This window comes from Pseudopodoces humilis, chromosome 1 (assembly GCF_049639895.1).
Source record: "Pseudopodoces humilis isolate 2021_Gansu_Grassland_sample_001 chromosome 1, ASM4963989v1, whole genome shotgun sequence".
NCBI classification, from domain to species: domain Eukaryota; kingdom Metazoa; phylum Chordata; class Aves; order Passeriformes; family Paridae; genus Pseudopodoces; species Pseudopodoces humilis.
In genome coordinates, this window is record NC_142200.1 from 122,045,455 (window position 1) to 122,060,335 (window position 14,881).

General features: G+C 37.7%; 1 protein-coding gene and 1 long non-coding RNA gene across 17 annotated transcripts in view; one reads left to right on the forward strand and one right to left on the reverse strand.

The window, feature by feature from the left end:
• Positions 1–14,881, reverse strand: part of HDAC9 (histone deacetylase 9) — a 457,947-nt gene that overhangs the window by 201,819 nt on the left and 241,247 nt on the right. For all 16 annotated transcript variants that reach the window (XM_088065227.1, XM_088064938.1, XM_088065152.1 and 13 more), the window contains 2 exons: positions 5,586–5,714; positions 3,508–3,623 (listed from right to left, as the gene is read on the reverse strand). In XM_088065227.1, coding sequence (XP_087921353.1) covers positions 3,508–3,623; positions 5,586–5,714 — 245 coding nt within the window. The remainder of the gene's footprint in view (positions 1–3,507; positions 3,624–5,585; positions 5,715–14,881) is intronic.
• Positions 11,815–14,617, forward strand: LOC148185217 (uncharacterized). Its single transcript, XR_015774350.1, has 3 exons — positions 11,815–11,919; positions 12,805–12,904; positions 13,841–14,617. It is a non-coding gene; the product is annotated as an uncharacterized LOC148185217 (long non-coding RNA).

Consider the following 14,881-nt stretch of genomic DNA (forward strand, 5'->3'; position numbering starts at 1 on the left):
CCTTGCAATGGTGGCACATGCAGGAGTTGCCAAGAGAGTAATTTGGCAGCACAATGACTAATCCATGTCTGTGCCCTACATGAAGACATGGTGGTTTGGATTGGCACTTAAATTTCCCCAAAGAGTAACTTGCCCTACTTGCTCCTCTATGTACCTACTCATTGGGTCCACAGATCCTGCTTACTTATGCTTAAAATAGCCCATCAACAGAGTTATCCTCTTTCTTAAAATAGAGTACAAGAACTCAGTGTAACAGTGCACGATGATCAACAAGTAACCATCAACAACCCTGCTTGGGCTGTGCTGTGGGACCTGCTGAGAGCAGGAACACCTACGTGTGCATGTTTATATGCACATTTATAGATTACAAGGGGAAGACAAAATGGTTTGGCTTTAATGCTTGTCAGTTGTGGAGCTAATTGCCACAACTTACAATATTCACAATTACTTACACTTGTATTTCCTGAGGCTTTTGGGATGGTTCTTGAAAAAATTAATTTAGACTCTCTTTACATGCACTTGACACAAACCTCATGAGCTGGTCAGAAACCTGCACTTTTTTCCACTGGCTCCTTACAAAAATCACCTCAAGGAGCTTAGTATTAAAAGCCTGGGGCTGTGGAGTTGTACGAAACAAATATGTGTTTTTCTGTCACGTATGTGATTTATATCTCCTGTATAATCAAGTGATATTCTAGGAAATACTGTTTTCCAAAGCACAAATAGAAGAAAGAAATTGATCTGAAGCCCAGTTGCACCAACTGGAAACTTTCCATTGCCTTCAATGGCTTTTGACCAGACCGTGAATGCCTAAAATTAATCATTTCACATGACTAAAGCAGGTTGTCCCTCTGAACTCAAGGGACATGCTGTGCAGGGGCTCAATCCTGCTTGCATTTCTCAGGCAAGTAAGATTTAGCCCCAGCACAGCAGGTGACCTGAAAGTGTACGGCATACTACAGGAGACAAATAGCTACTGCGGTGAACCTTGATGATACTGGAGACAACTGCGCCTAATAAAAACAGGATTTTATTTATAAGGTGCAATTAAAATCCTGAGTTCAACTTTCAAGTTTCATATAATGAGACCAGTGTTTTAACAAATGGTAGTGGAAAGTACCATTAAGGGAACTGTGATAGTAAAAGATTATCTGGAAAGCTGCAGCATGTGCAGTTCACCTTTGTTCATTCAAAAAATTGCAAACGTCTACCCACCAGACTGTCTGCTCCAGAGAGTAAACCACTCAAAATCTCACTATTCCAATGGATGTGGTAAAAATACTTTAAAAATCTGTTTCATTACTGATAATGCTCTAATTCTGTCCATGCACTGGAGTGTAATCATTTACAGTACTGACTCATGTTTTACTGGTAAATTACTCTGTCATAGCAACCTGTTTTTCCCCAGCAAAAAGTGTTTTATTTGCTGCCATGAAAACCACGGCTATCCACCCACTCAGATATGAGCATAACACTGCAAATGTCACAACAACGATTATGAAACAACAGCAATGTGAGTCATACAGAATTACAGAAAAACAAGTGATATTTTGGGTGATTTTGGAACACTCATCCTGTTTTAGTAACTTCTGTACTTTGTGAATCTGATTAAAAACTGATTAGTTGTATAGTCTTTGAGAGCTGGCTAATACTAAACTAGGAAAGAGATATGTAGGAGTTTGGCTGCTGTTAAACTACCAAAGAAAATCCCACTGAAATAAGACTCAAGGAAGCTGAGATTTATGGAAAAATGTTTGAACCCACAGGAACACAGTACTCAGAGTCAAGTAACCAGAGAGGTAAAGAAATCCCCAACTGGATCCAGAAGTGGAAGTCTGTAGTTTCAGCCTCTTAGCACATTTCACCAAGTGAAGTGACCAACACCAGCAATGCAGAGCTCAGCTTCTAAAGGGATGTTTTAGGCTCCTTTGAGCATCTTTGATTGTATGTTGGGGTTATCATTTTTGATGTCTGACACAGAAGTGGCAAATATGCAATGCAATGTTCTACTAGCAAACAGAATATAACTGCTGGTTCTTGCTACAGCCTTTCCAAATATCCCCAGAGACCACCAGCTTGACCAGCCTGTATGTATTTCTGATGGTACAAGTGTCCAGAAACTGTAATACGCAAAGCCATGAGCACCATGTATCAGTCTGAGACATAAATGCCCTTCCATTTTGTAGAATCCTCAAGTCAAAAGATCCAATTGGATAAGATTTCCTGTTTAATACAGCACATAATAACACCTACATATTACCAACTTCTATCTAAAACATTCCCAGTAGTAAAATACACAACTTAATTCCACTGAACTAGGATCTGATCTAATCCTAATGATGGATCTTACTCTGCATCATTTAAATTTCTTTGCAATCACATATGGGGGGCTATGAGACAAGACCACATGTTAGCCATCAATGCAATTTTTTTTTCTTTTTGGTTACGGGCCAGAGAGAGGCTACTAATCAGTGTGCAGAGGTCACCCACCTGCCCCCTGGATCATAGTTCACACACACAATTAATTCATTATGGGGAAAAGTCACTGCTGGAGGTTGAACTGCCCATTCCAGGGTTTTTTTTTTAGGTGAATGTCCTGCCACTGACCTGGAGAAATAGCTCCATTAACTAAAACTCTGTTAATTCACATTTTCTTATGCAATTTTTCTAAAATAAAAAGCATAAAACAACAATAAATAGGGAACTTTGCCACCAATGCAGGAAATGCAGTAAGTATCGACTACAATATTGTTGAATTTGAGCCTCTCTTAGTTGAATTAGTTTACTGTCCCTTTACAATATTGCCATGGAAAGCATGACTTGGGCATGTCATCTGTGCTAAATGAGGTTTATCACAACTGATTTACCATCTGCATTCCTGCTGTTATAGGCACGTATGTATGAAACAGAATAAGGAGTAGTTCAGATTCCTTCCGTTTACAATCTCACTTTACAAAACAAGTATTCAAGAATTCTGGCATGACATTTACGGCATTAAGCACTGCCCTGACAAGGAAACAGATACAGTAAAATAAAAGGGAGATGTGACAAGGATTTAGTCACCTAACTTCAATACTATGATTAAAGAAATCTACTTCAGCATACATCTGTACCTGGGACCACCTTATGTGTTAGGTGCTCTCATGTGTTAGGATCACCAATGCTGACACCACTGTTTTGTATGCAGGAATTCTTCATCAGCATTCAGCACTGACCGCCTCCTTCAGGTCACCCCAGAAGGAAATATTCTATAACCAAGTTCCTTCCACAGCTCCCTCCACTCTTCCAGTAGCACTACTGCTGTTTTTCCCTGAAATTTTGTAATCATAGAATCTTCTGAGCATGTATCTCATACATAAAGATATATCACATATATAACATACTGTGATGTCAGCCTGTAGCGTCCTGGTATCCCAATTATTCTGCTTGTAAGTATGATCAAATCAAATTTCCCATCCTATTCAGTTTAGAAACCTGAGCAATTATATACACAATAATGAGTCTTACCTCAGCTTGAATATTAGATGGCAAAACGGAGGTTTCATTTTCTGTTGTACTGCTGGTCGGACCATTGCTTGGGGAACTGGGACCTGATCCAGGGGAGCTGCTACTGACTGAGGATTCTGAAAAACAGATTAAACATACATGAATTTCACTCTGGAAGGCAATTAATAATCTTGATTATTTATAGAATCTTTATAACATGGGGCTTTTTTGCTGTTGAAAAATATCTGTTGGTTACACTATTTACTTACATTAAAAGCTCTTGATTCATCTTCCACTTCTTTGGTTTTCTTTCAACAACTAACAAGGAAAGATACTCTTGATCTTTCCCCTTCTGATCTGTCTGTGTCACATAAGAAGAATTTAGTATTTATTTTTCTCAGAAAGATAGTTATGATACTCAGTATCAGGCAGACACAGAGTTTGTAATGAGTAAAGAAAAGAAACTCTTTCCTTTTTAATTGTACAGAGCCCTGGCTCTGGAAGAGATGAGGCCTACTGCCACTCCTTCTAGGAAGGGGATGAGTCCATTGTGGACAAATCATTATATACACAAGTACCAATGGCAAAATATACACCTTCACTACATCTTTGGCACAAATATGAAGGAATATTTACAGTATGTAAAGCCATTAAAATAGGATTTGAAAGGCTGCGTGCTATCTTGATTTAAAATGTCACAAGTTCTGTCTAAGAAAGGGGGAGGGGATGACCTCATTGTATGTTGCTGTATTGAATTATTCTAATTCTACACTGATACAAATTATATTTATGGAATGGAAACAGTTAAGAAGGTTAAAGAAAGAAGAGAAAGCCACTAACGGAGGTAACCCTCTTTCAAGGAATAGCTTTCAAATTAAAGCACTCAAATTAATTAATATCTAAATGTGGCACCTAATATTCTATAGCTATTTCTATATTCTATATAATATATATACATATATGTGGCACCTAATATTCTATAGCTATATTCACCTAATATTCTATAGCTATTTCTTTGCTTATCCACTCTTTATGCTTTAGAGCACTCTTTATGCTCTACAAACATATGCAAAAATATGTTTTCACTTTGACTGACATCACAGGAGTCTTCCGAGCTGTTACTTGGATCTCTTACTCTTTGATTTACTGAAGTGACTCCATACCCAGCTATACAAACTGGCCATGTAGAAGTTCTTGCATTGTATCTTCAATAGGTACCAGAGAAGTGGAGACACACAAACTTAATAATTTTTTTTCTCATTTCTTAAAAATTAAAATAGCACCTTTTTGTACAAATAGGTGTTTAAATAAAGAGATATTTTCAATTCAGAGACTAAAAAGCAAGGGGAAAAAGACTTCAGGCAACAATGTTTAACCAGGGTTATGAAAGGCCTAAACTGTCATATAGTCAATACTAATAATTATAACAGCAATCTGAAAGGCTCCAAGTTATTGTCAGAGCCAGGAAAAGAAGACAGCTATTTTCATGTTTCAATGAATCAGGAAAAAACCTCCAGTGATAAAAATTTCACGTTATAAACTTCTTGTAAGTATGCAAACTGAAAAGAAATCAGCTAAAACTAAGGAAGTGGATATTAAAGTCTCATAGAGGCTTCAGCAAACAGAATTTACAAGTTAGCTGTAGAAAAATTATAATTTGGAAATAATTTATAAGGACTACTTATATATTATAAAACCACTACTTTGCTTAGTAACTTTCATGCTTACATTCACATTTCTGTTCCACTTCCACACATGACATCCTGTGTAAAGTTGTCACAAGAACTGCACATACAGGGACATCAATGTGTTTGTTCAAGCTGTATTTTAATTCCATCTTGGTGTGACATAATTCTGATATATCAAGTGGATTCAGATATATGTTGGATAGACTAGTAACAATTGATTGCATAAAGGTATGGCCCAATCACTTTAAAAAGCCACTAATCTACTAAATATCAATGCAAAATCGAAGCAAGAATCGTCAGGATGAGGCCAAATACTGCAAATGCTCATTTTGTTTAGTAAACAGTTTCAATTCTGAAGTACCACCACTATTCTGTGAGCTGTGGCAACAGAATTTCCCCATTCTTCATTACCTGTCACCTCAAAAAGACGCTTCTTGAATGAACTGACATTTCCATCCTTCCTCCTGAGTAATGGACTGCTTCTTCTTTCTGTCACCTTTTGTTTTAATCTTGAACGTACCTTCAAATTGGGCTCTGAAGCTGGAAATGGAGAGAAGAAAATATGTGACTACAAATCCAATTCCTGGCTTGTGTCAGACACTGACACTGTAGCACCTCATCTGATCCAAGGAGGGCATGGAGGCAGAGATTTTACTGCCCAACCTTCTCAGTCATCCTGTTGCTCCTCATACAACTTCATTTTAGATTGGAAGCTAGGAAAGAGTTGAAGAGAGCTGAAGTACTTCAGATCCCAGTATTTTTTTCATTCCTTTGCAACTTTGAAGTTACCCATTAATTACTGTTACTACCGTAAGTATTAATAATAAATGAATGCAAATTAAATTTACATTACTTTTATCTCTCTTGTAGGTGGAAACTTGGAAAACATGTCTTGGAACCTGGAACACTAAATGGATTAAGGTCTAATTGCAGAAACAGAGATTAGCCTCCACTGGTGCCTTTTGATTTCTCTGAGAAATATAAATTACGACAAGCCTTGCTGGCAGAACATTTCTTGGTCAGTGATTTTAGGTCCAGAACTTTAATGTTTTCTGAGTAACACACCAAACAACTAGATTTATGACAGTGTCCTAAGAACACTTACAGAGAAAAATATATGCTCTGAAAATGAAGAAGTAGGGTTGATTCCCAGAAAACCTAGGATTATATATAATGCACCTTGGGCAAGTTCCACCTTTGTTTCCTTAATAGACACAGTCTTTTCACATGAAGGTCAGCTCTGCTGTGCTTTATATTTTGTAGTATTTTTAGCATGATAAAATATTTCATGTAGTCATTTATTTGTTCTTCAAGTAAACCCTGTATCAAACAGACTGCTAAGAGCTAGTCAAAGATAATTGTGGAGTAGAATTTGTTTGTATTTCCCTTCCTGGAACTGAGGATTGGCTAAGCAATATCTCAAAATAGAGAGAGCTAGAAACTGGGATCAGCTCTCTTTCCTATGCACAGACTTAAACCCAGATGCAAAGAAGGAGCAAGAGTTAGCAGAAAAGCAAAATATATGGTATCTTCACTCAATTCAGAAATACACTGTTTGTCACTTTGGGGCAGGAACTCAATCCTACATTTTGAATTCTAGTCTCTGCCCATCATGTCACATTGCACATCATTTTTCCTTCTGTCCCACCTGTTCCCTCAGTGAAGGGGAGGCTAGAAATGGTCACTGGAGGGCAAAGGGGCTGCTCCTCACTGCAGAGTTGCTGTGACCAGCAGTACCTGTTATCACACGCTGACTTTTGTCATGTACCACACTGCACGTGGCCAGGGCTGCCCTCAGAAGACCCTGTGCCTTACATACATTTCAGACCAAGATACACAGGCTAGCACAACACTGGAAATCTTTAATAATAAACATATTAACTAGAAATTTATTTTTATCACCTGCTACCACTGTTAAGATGAATGGTTCTAACAATACAGTACAGACTTGTTTACTATCTGAGATATCATTTGCAATGAAACTGAAAATATAAAATATAATAGTGGGCTCTGATTACACTACATGCTATAACCACAGATCTTACCAGGTGTGATGACATTTAAAAGAAAAGGTGCTCACTCCTTTTGCACTTACATATTTTTCCATTTCTACTATTCTGTACTCTTTAAAATTAGGAGAACATGTCTGTACATATTCTGTTTGTGCATCCATGACAGATGAACATGATACAAATCCTCTGCAACACTCACTGGAGAAATTCTCCACTTCTATGTAAATGTTTCATGCTCAATCACAGCAATTCCCTTTCTATTTCTAACAAATTCCCATAATTTTCTGCATCTGACTCCATCATATAAGCACAGAAAATAAACTTTTAAGTCAATGTATGAAATTATGAGCCATCCAAGAAGATGCATGAAAAACAGCAATAAAAGTGGAAATAATTAATTTGAATATGAAATGGCATAGAGAAATTGGTTTTAAAATTATAAAACAAACCTCACAATACAAATCAAAGCCAATATTTGAAGAGTGTTTCCTTCAAATTCTGGCTTCCCTGAGTTTTCTCCCGGAGACACTGCCAGATCCTAACATGGTACTTACTAGGACTCAGTGACTAGCAAAAAGAATTCTGGTTTCAGTCAATGAAACATAGAGATCTAAACAATTTGAAGGTGTCTGGTCCAATGAAAAAAATGCAGAACCCAACAATGGTTTCTTGATTCCCAGCAGTGGCTGAGGCACTGGCTTGGTGTGTGACTGTAGAGGTCACTGAACAATCCTGGTCCTCCAAGGCTGGGGCAGAATTACTGTTCACTGCAAAGAGGTATGGATCACAACAGCACCCCTATGTGCTTCAGTGCACTCCTACATGAGGGCAGTAATAAGACATCTATAATTATCTGCTCTCTTCTGACAGTTAAAAAGGCAAAATTAAGTATTTTTAAGCTTCAAATACGGAGCTGTGGACTGCAATTACAAACATATATACACACACATACACTCTGCCTCAAAGTACATATGTAAGATCATATAGAACCAGTTTTAGTCCTTTAAACTCTGAAATGTGAGTATTAGCAAAAAGTGAAAATAAATTCTTCAAACCTTTTTTTTTTTTTTTTAAATTAGACTGTTTCCTTAGTATCTGCAAGACACTCAGAAAGTCTTAGCAAATGGCCCAGAATTATTATAACTAATTTGCCTTATGTTTCAAATGAGTATTTGGCTCAATACTTTAACTAGTGGCTTTTAGAAGTGGTTCTACAGAGGGGTAATGTTCAAAATAACTGTTTTGCATTAGCCACCCTGTAAGTATTTTTACTGCACATTATTTGCTCCTTTACTCAGCTTAATTAGTTCATTGCCATGGCTGACTGTGTTCATCACACAAAGGCATTCTCCATGGGAAAAACCGTCACATGGGGAGTCAATGCCAAATAACTTTTGAGGCTAAAGATTTACTCCCCAAATTGCTGCAGAGTAGCTTTCTTAAGCAAATACAAGCCCCTAAGAAGTAACATTTTTTCTACAGTAATATCAGAACATTATTGAAAAGATCATCATGGAATCTATATGGTGATTCAACCATAAACCAAGACACAGTCACAGCAAGAAAACTAATGAACATGGCTAACTTTCTATACACTAACCATCCCACTGGAGTCCAGAACTCAAAACTAAATTCTACCCCATACAGAAGACATCCTGTACCTCGCCCTCCTGAGGAAAAGAAGCCTCTCTAAATGCTGGAGGTGTGGAATGGTGTGGGTTTCGCTGGGTTTGATGACTTCAAGTACAGTGGACTGAATCTTGGAGACCAAATGCCACAGACAAAAGAAAAACAAGAGCACACGGCCAGGAATGCCACCATGAGGACAAGGAACACAGGATGGCAAATTTTCATGGCAGAAGTCTGGTTGGTTGGGCTGTGAATCTAAAATCTTAGTAAGAAACAGTATACAGCTACTATCAGTTTAGTTGGTCTCTGTTTAGCTAACCTCTTTGCTCCACAAATCTTTGCACTTCTATTATATTTAGCACTTTGGAACAAGTAATAATCAATTGCCACTTGGAGAAAGTGAACATATATTATTTGAAAGAGTTTTGTTGCAAAGAAAACAAAAAGACACAGCTATTTTCTCTGAAGGCCATCAAAGCCCATGTCATTGTTCTCAACAGGAATCAGCTGATTTGAGTGATCCACTTCAGAGGATTTCAGGAAAGACTAGTCTGAAAATGACTTTGTTCATGTAGATGTAGCATAATTTGTAATAATGAGATGCTGCAGTAATATGGCTTGTTCAGCTGTATTGCTATTACATGGCTTATTCTCTTTTTAGTGCTGGTAATTATGCACTCGTATTACTCTTTAAATGATTCTAAGTGGGAAATAGATACCAAAGACAGAAAGGATTAGTTTAAATAAGAGCAGAAGATATCACAGGCAATCAAAAGATTGGTTACCTAACATTTTGCCATGACTTGTAATTGTGTCTACAGAACTAAGAACTTTGGCTGTAGGTTAAGGAGGAAAACAGTGTTTAAATTAATTTTCTCATATTTTATGGTGGCTTCATGAAGGAAAAAAAAAATAAAGTAACTGTAATGTCAAAAATGGAAAATATACAGGCTTCTATGTAGGTACTCATTCATTTCATCAGATGAGTTATCATTGATCAGGTGAAAAAAAGGTAGTCTCTCCTAAGGAACATGGTGCTCAAACACAAGCACAAGAGACAGGAAAATGATTTAGTGAAGTCATTACGTCCTGTACTCCACTTTGCTTAATATTAGCAATTAGCAGATACTAGCATACAAGAATATAGCCTGGGGCCAGATTGCTCCCAAATGAGCTGAGGTTTTCTTGCCAGGGCTTTGCCTCACTGTTTCTTTTTATTAAACATACAGAGATATTTAAGAAGAAGGAATGAAAATCCTTTTTACGCATGGGGAGAAGACATATATGAAGAGAATGTAAAAGACAATAATGCACTACTTTCTGATGGTTCCTGGAACACAGTAGTACTTTTGTATCAGAAGAGTGTGTGCCAACTTCAAATCAGCATTTAATGAAGCCAGGCAGGAAATGGGGGATGGTAGAGGGTGCATAGCAAGCAGGTCCTCATCTTGAGGCTAAAGCCATATATAGGAAGCCTAAAGAACAGAAAGTGAGCTTTTGTCCAGATTCCAAAAGGCTCTAAAGTGAAAGCATTTCCTTTTCCTCACAAGCAGGCTGGCTTAGAAAAGCTGTGGGGCAGTCGAGGTAAATGATGCTGAATTTGGCTAAAAAGATTCCAACACCAACATGAGCAACAGTGGCAAAACTGACATCCTACTCAAGAAAGATAAACTGTTCACCATTGCCCAGGCATCAACTGTTACCACTAAGATCCTTTTTAAAACAGCAACCTGAACTTCCCTAACATAATTAGGTCACCAGAAACAATTAAAAACCAAAAATTTCAAGATCTTAAAGCAAATCTTCACAGGTATTCTCTGTTTCTTTAGCTATAGTTTTTTTTTTAAATCATGAAGAGTCATATGTGATACTGATTTGAATATATTCTGCACCATACTGCATGCAGGAGTTTGATTTTTTTCTGGCTCGTATATAATAAGTATCAGTAATTGAATACATAGTCAAGAAATCTGTTTATTCACACCACAGAGGGTTGCCTTTTTTAAAATCCTACTGTATTAAAAACTCATGTACTGACAAAGATTTTGTGCTGTACAACACATCACCATAACCCTCCATGCCAAAGATAGCCTAAAGTTACAGCACAAAATGAGGATGCATGGATACAGGCCATCAGAACTGCAAAACAAACACTAAGATGGCACTGGTTAACACAATGGGGATATTACCAGCATACCACTGGTTTACCCTTTGTCAAGTTTCTTTCTAGCACTCTGGCAATTAAATATTTTCAAGATACTGTATGTGGATAATGAGATAGCTTGGAGATTTCTGTTGTGATTTATCCTGAAGGAGCAGAGGAAGAATTGGAAAAATACCACACTGTGAAGAGATCCTCATTTTGTCAGGTCTGCTGCATAGCTGAACAGGTTCCTGGGTGCTGTGGGCTCCCAGTCACCCTGGTTATAAATAATAAAGCAGCCTGCCTGCTTATGCTATGGCAGGACCTGGAGACCAAAGGGAAGGTCAAATCCCACATTAATACTGCAACAAAACCAACCAGAACAGGCATATCTTAGGTTCCTAAGAAACTGGTCTGAAAGCTGCTGGCTAAGAAGAAACTTCCCAGTTTCCCCTTCAGTTGAGGTAGGCAGAATCAAATGCACAAGAGAGCCCTAAGCACCACCAGAAAGGGTAAATGTGAAGATAATCTGGGCTTCCTCAGCAAAACTATGGATGCAACCAAAGCCTGGCAGAAAGCTAGAGAGGGAGAGGCACACAGGTCAGGAACAAAAGCTGTTTCCAGCTTCCTCAGCTGCTTTGTGAAGAGCTGTGAAGGAGCCTATCCTTCTGAGAGACCTGGTGGTCTCACAGCCTTTACGACAGGTGGTTCTCATGAACATGTAACTATTCTCTGCTCTGAATGAAGTTTCTGATTGCTGCTCTGCTTTTCTGTAGGCAGCTACAGAGTGTTTCAGCCACCTGCGCGTGATTATATAAAGCATAGGCAAGATGAGCAGTGCCTCTTTGTCTTCATACATGACTGACTGACATTTGCTGTAGATCACCACATCCCAATGGAAGATAACATTGGACAATGTACACGTGGACATTCTTCCCACTGGATGACAGACTGGAAGATGGTAGTAGTCTACATGTTATATATAATTCTGTGGGTTCAATGACTTCTCAATTCTGACGATTTAAAATGCCACTTCTGAAAGAGTTTTAAATTAGATTAATGAGAGTGAAAGCTATTTATGCGTGTCCTCTAAAGTTCTTCTAAGAACTACATGGACCTGATTGCTGGGTGGTCCCACCATGGCAGGAGAACCAGATACAGCAGTACAGGATGGAGATGCTTTGTTTTTCTGGTTTGCATCACCTAATGTATTTTCAGGATACACTGAAACAGTTTCCTGTACAACCATTCACTTTATGGGGAGCGCTAGTCATATGTGAAACCCTTTAGTCCTTTGCTTTATTTTACTTCTGTAACAGGTAGAATGCTTTATTTTTTCAGACTAAGGTAAATATCCATTCCCTAAATAAAAAAACAGGTTTAGTGAAACACATGGTAAAAGAGCTAATTAGATTACAGGGGATCTTGCAGCCCTTCTGCTCTCTTCAGGCTAAGGAAACCAATTTAACAAGATTAGCATATTTTCATTAATTTTCTAAAGCAGGTTCAAAAATGAAATAGTCCCTGAAGCTTCCTTAAATATCTGGCTTTTCTTAGTTATTCACTGAAATCTGTATGAAACATAAAATATTTGTTTCATTACCCATGCAAACAAGTGTTATCTTTCTAGGCACAATTTAATGAGTTAGATGTAGAAATTACTTATTCTACTGCTTGGATTTAGCCAGAATTGGAAATCTTGAATACCTGAGCATTATGATGTATTTCCTGTTGATATATGTTCTTCATCAAACATATAAGGCAAAAGAACATGTCTCTTGATAGAATTTTTAATAAATTCCAGTTTTTAGCAAAGAAACAGCATCTCCTTGCATTTGCATCACAGGGTTATGCAGCAGTTTCAGGGAGGCCATGGTTTTACTGGGCCTTACGAATCCTCATTACATCAAGACTGCTGAAACCATGACATTTCACCACTCTGTCAGGTTCGTTTTAATCTTCTTACAGGTAAAATAAATATCCTTTCCTAATAATAGTAGGGGATTAAAAAGCAAATACTACTATTCTGTCTTGAACCATAGAATTAAGGAACAAGGATAGTTTAAAATTAATTTTTATCTTCTCTGCATGTCATCAAATTCTGTAATTTTATTAGACCTTTATAACACTTTCTGGAGCCAGCTCGCATCTGAGCTCTCAGGCAGTGTAGAAGAGAAGATGAAACAGGCACTTGAATAGAGGGTATCCCTCATCTGAATGGTAATAATTCAAAAAAATAAATTAAGATATGCATGACTGGCAGTCCTCCTTGTTAGGTCTCCACTGGTAATTCTTACCCTTTCTTCTGACCATCTACGCCAGCTAGCTGTAGCTGGGAAGAAGTAATGGGAATACAATATACTACTTTCTGCAAATATAGCAAATCCCATTCCTCAGTCTAAATCCTGCTCCCAAATCCACTGAATCCCAAGAAAAAATATTCTATTCAATGAAGAACTGCCACAGATAATCCTCTAGCCCCAAAATTCAAGGCTTTTGCCATGGTCACCATTTGACCCCTAGATACATGATCTATTTTTTATAGAATAATCACGTTCATGATTGTGTTGTTCCCCGAGCCCCATAAAAGTCGTTCACCTAGTTCATAGGGTGTTTAAATCCCACAGATTTTAATTTAGAAAAATATCCAGCAGTGGTAACTCACTGATGTCAGGGTACAGTCCAGTATTTCATCAACCTTCAGAAATTCATGATGAAACACAATCATCTTCTCCCCCGGTTTAACAGGGCATCTGTGTCATTGGTAAATGTGAGCAGGGTAGGTCTAGGCTGCTGAATCGTACTCTGGAGTTGTCCAAAGGCAACAGGATGCCAAGAAAACAAAAGCAACCGAAACACATTATATCTTGCTCTCCTAGCAGATGAGAACCATTGGCCAAGTTCATCTCAAAAGCAGGAAGACAATTCAGCTCCAGTGAAGAAAAATGAAGATAAAATTGGCTCCAAAGTTGTTTGGACATTCAAGACACGTTTGTCTTCTTGAACTCCTGCAGGCAAGGCCAACTTTGTGAAAGTATCGCTTCATGTTAAGCAAAGTGAGAATTAAAAACCCACGTTTGAAGTCTTAATTGGACATCCATACTACACCTTCACCACTATACTGAATTAAAATAAATTTACTTCTAGATAGATTCTTATGCTCTGGGATATAATTCTAGTCCCCTACAACTTAATTAGCTAAATATACAATGTAGCCTTCCATCTGGTAGAGTAATTTAACAAGAATAATTGTGCACCACCATAACTCAACGAGACACTGAGGAAAACCATTGAAATGCTATTTCCTTTCCTTTGGAAGAGAATTATGTACAATTTCAGCATGCTTTGCATTTCTAACAGTTAAAGCCAACAGGGAGGTATCACTCTCATTTATATTACTTTCCCATGAGAAAATCAAAAGCAAAGTACAAAGCTTATGCCTTTGCTCATGAATGGCTCTGTAATACTCACTTGGCTTTAGCCACAACATGTTATTTGGCAGCTAAACCCCTTAATTAGAGTTGTGGGTTTGAATAGATTTTTCAGTGAAACCATGTTTTGCAGGATTTTGGAGAAGTGCAGTCTTTACTAACCGGTATCTTCTATTTTGGATGATCCCATACCATGTGATTTCCACTTTTGACTTCTCTGTTTCTCTCTTTTTGCCATCTTTTAGATGTTCTTGTTTACTTTTCTAAAAGTTTTCAACTCTCCCTGCTCTAGATACTGTGGAAGAAAAATCCTAGTCCTCCTGAAATCAAACAGGACAGTCTCTACTCACTTCAAAGAGCCTCAAATTTTATGTGCAGTATTTTGTAATTTATTTATCCAGAGTGAATAAGCTTTGAAATACCCATTAAAAACATTCCACTTCATTTTCAATGGACATTATGTTCTTAAAATGCTTTAGATTTTTGGACTGC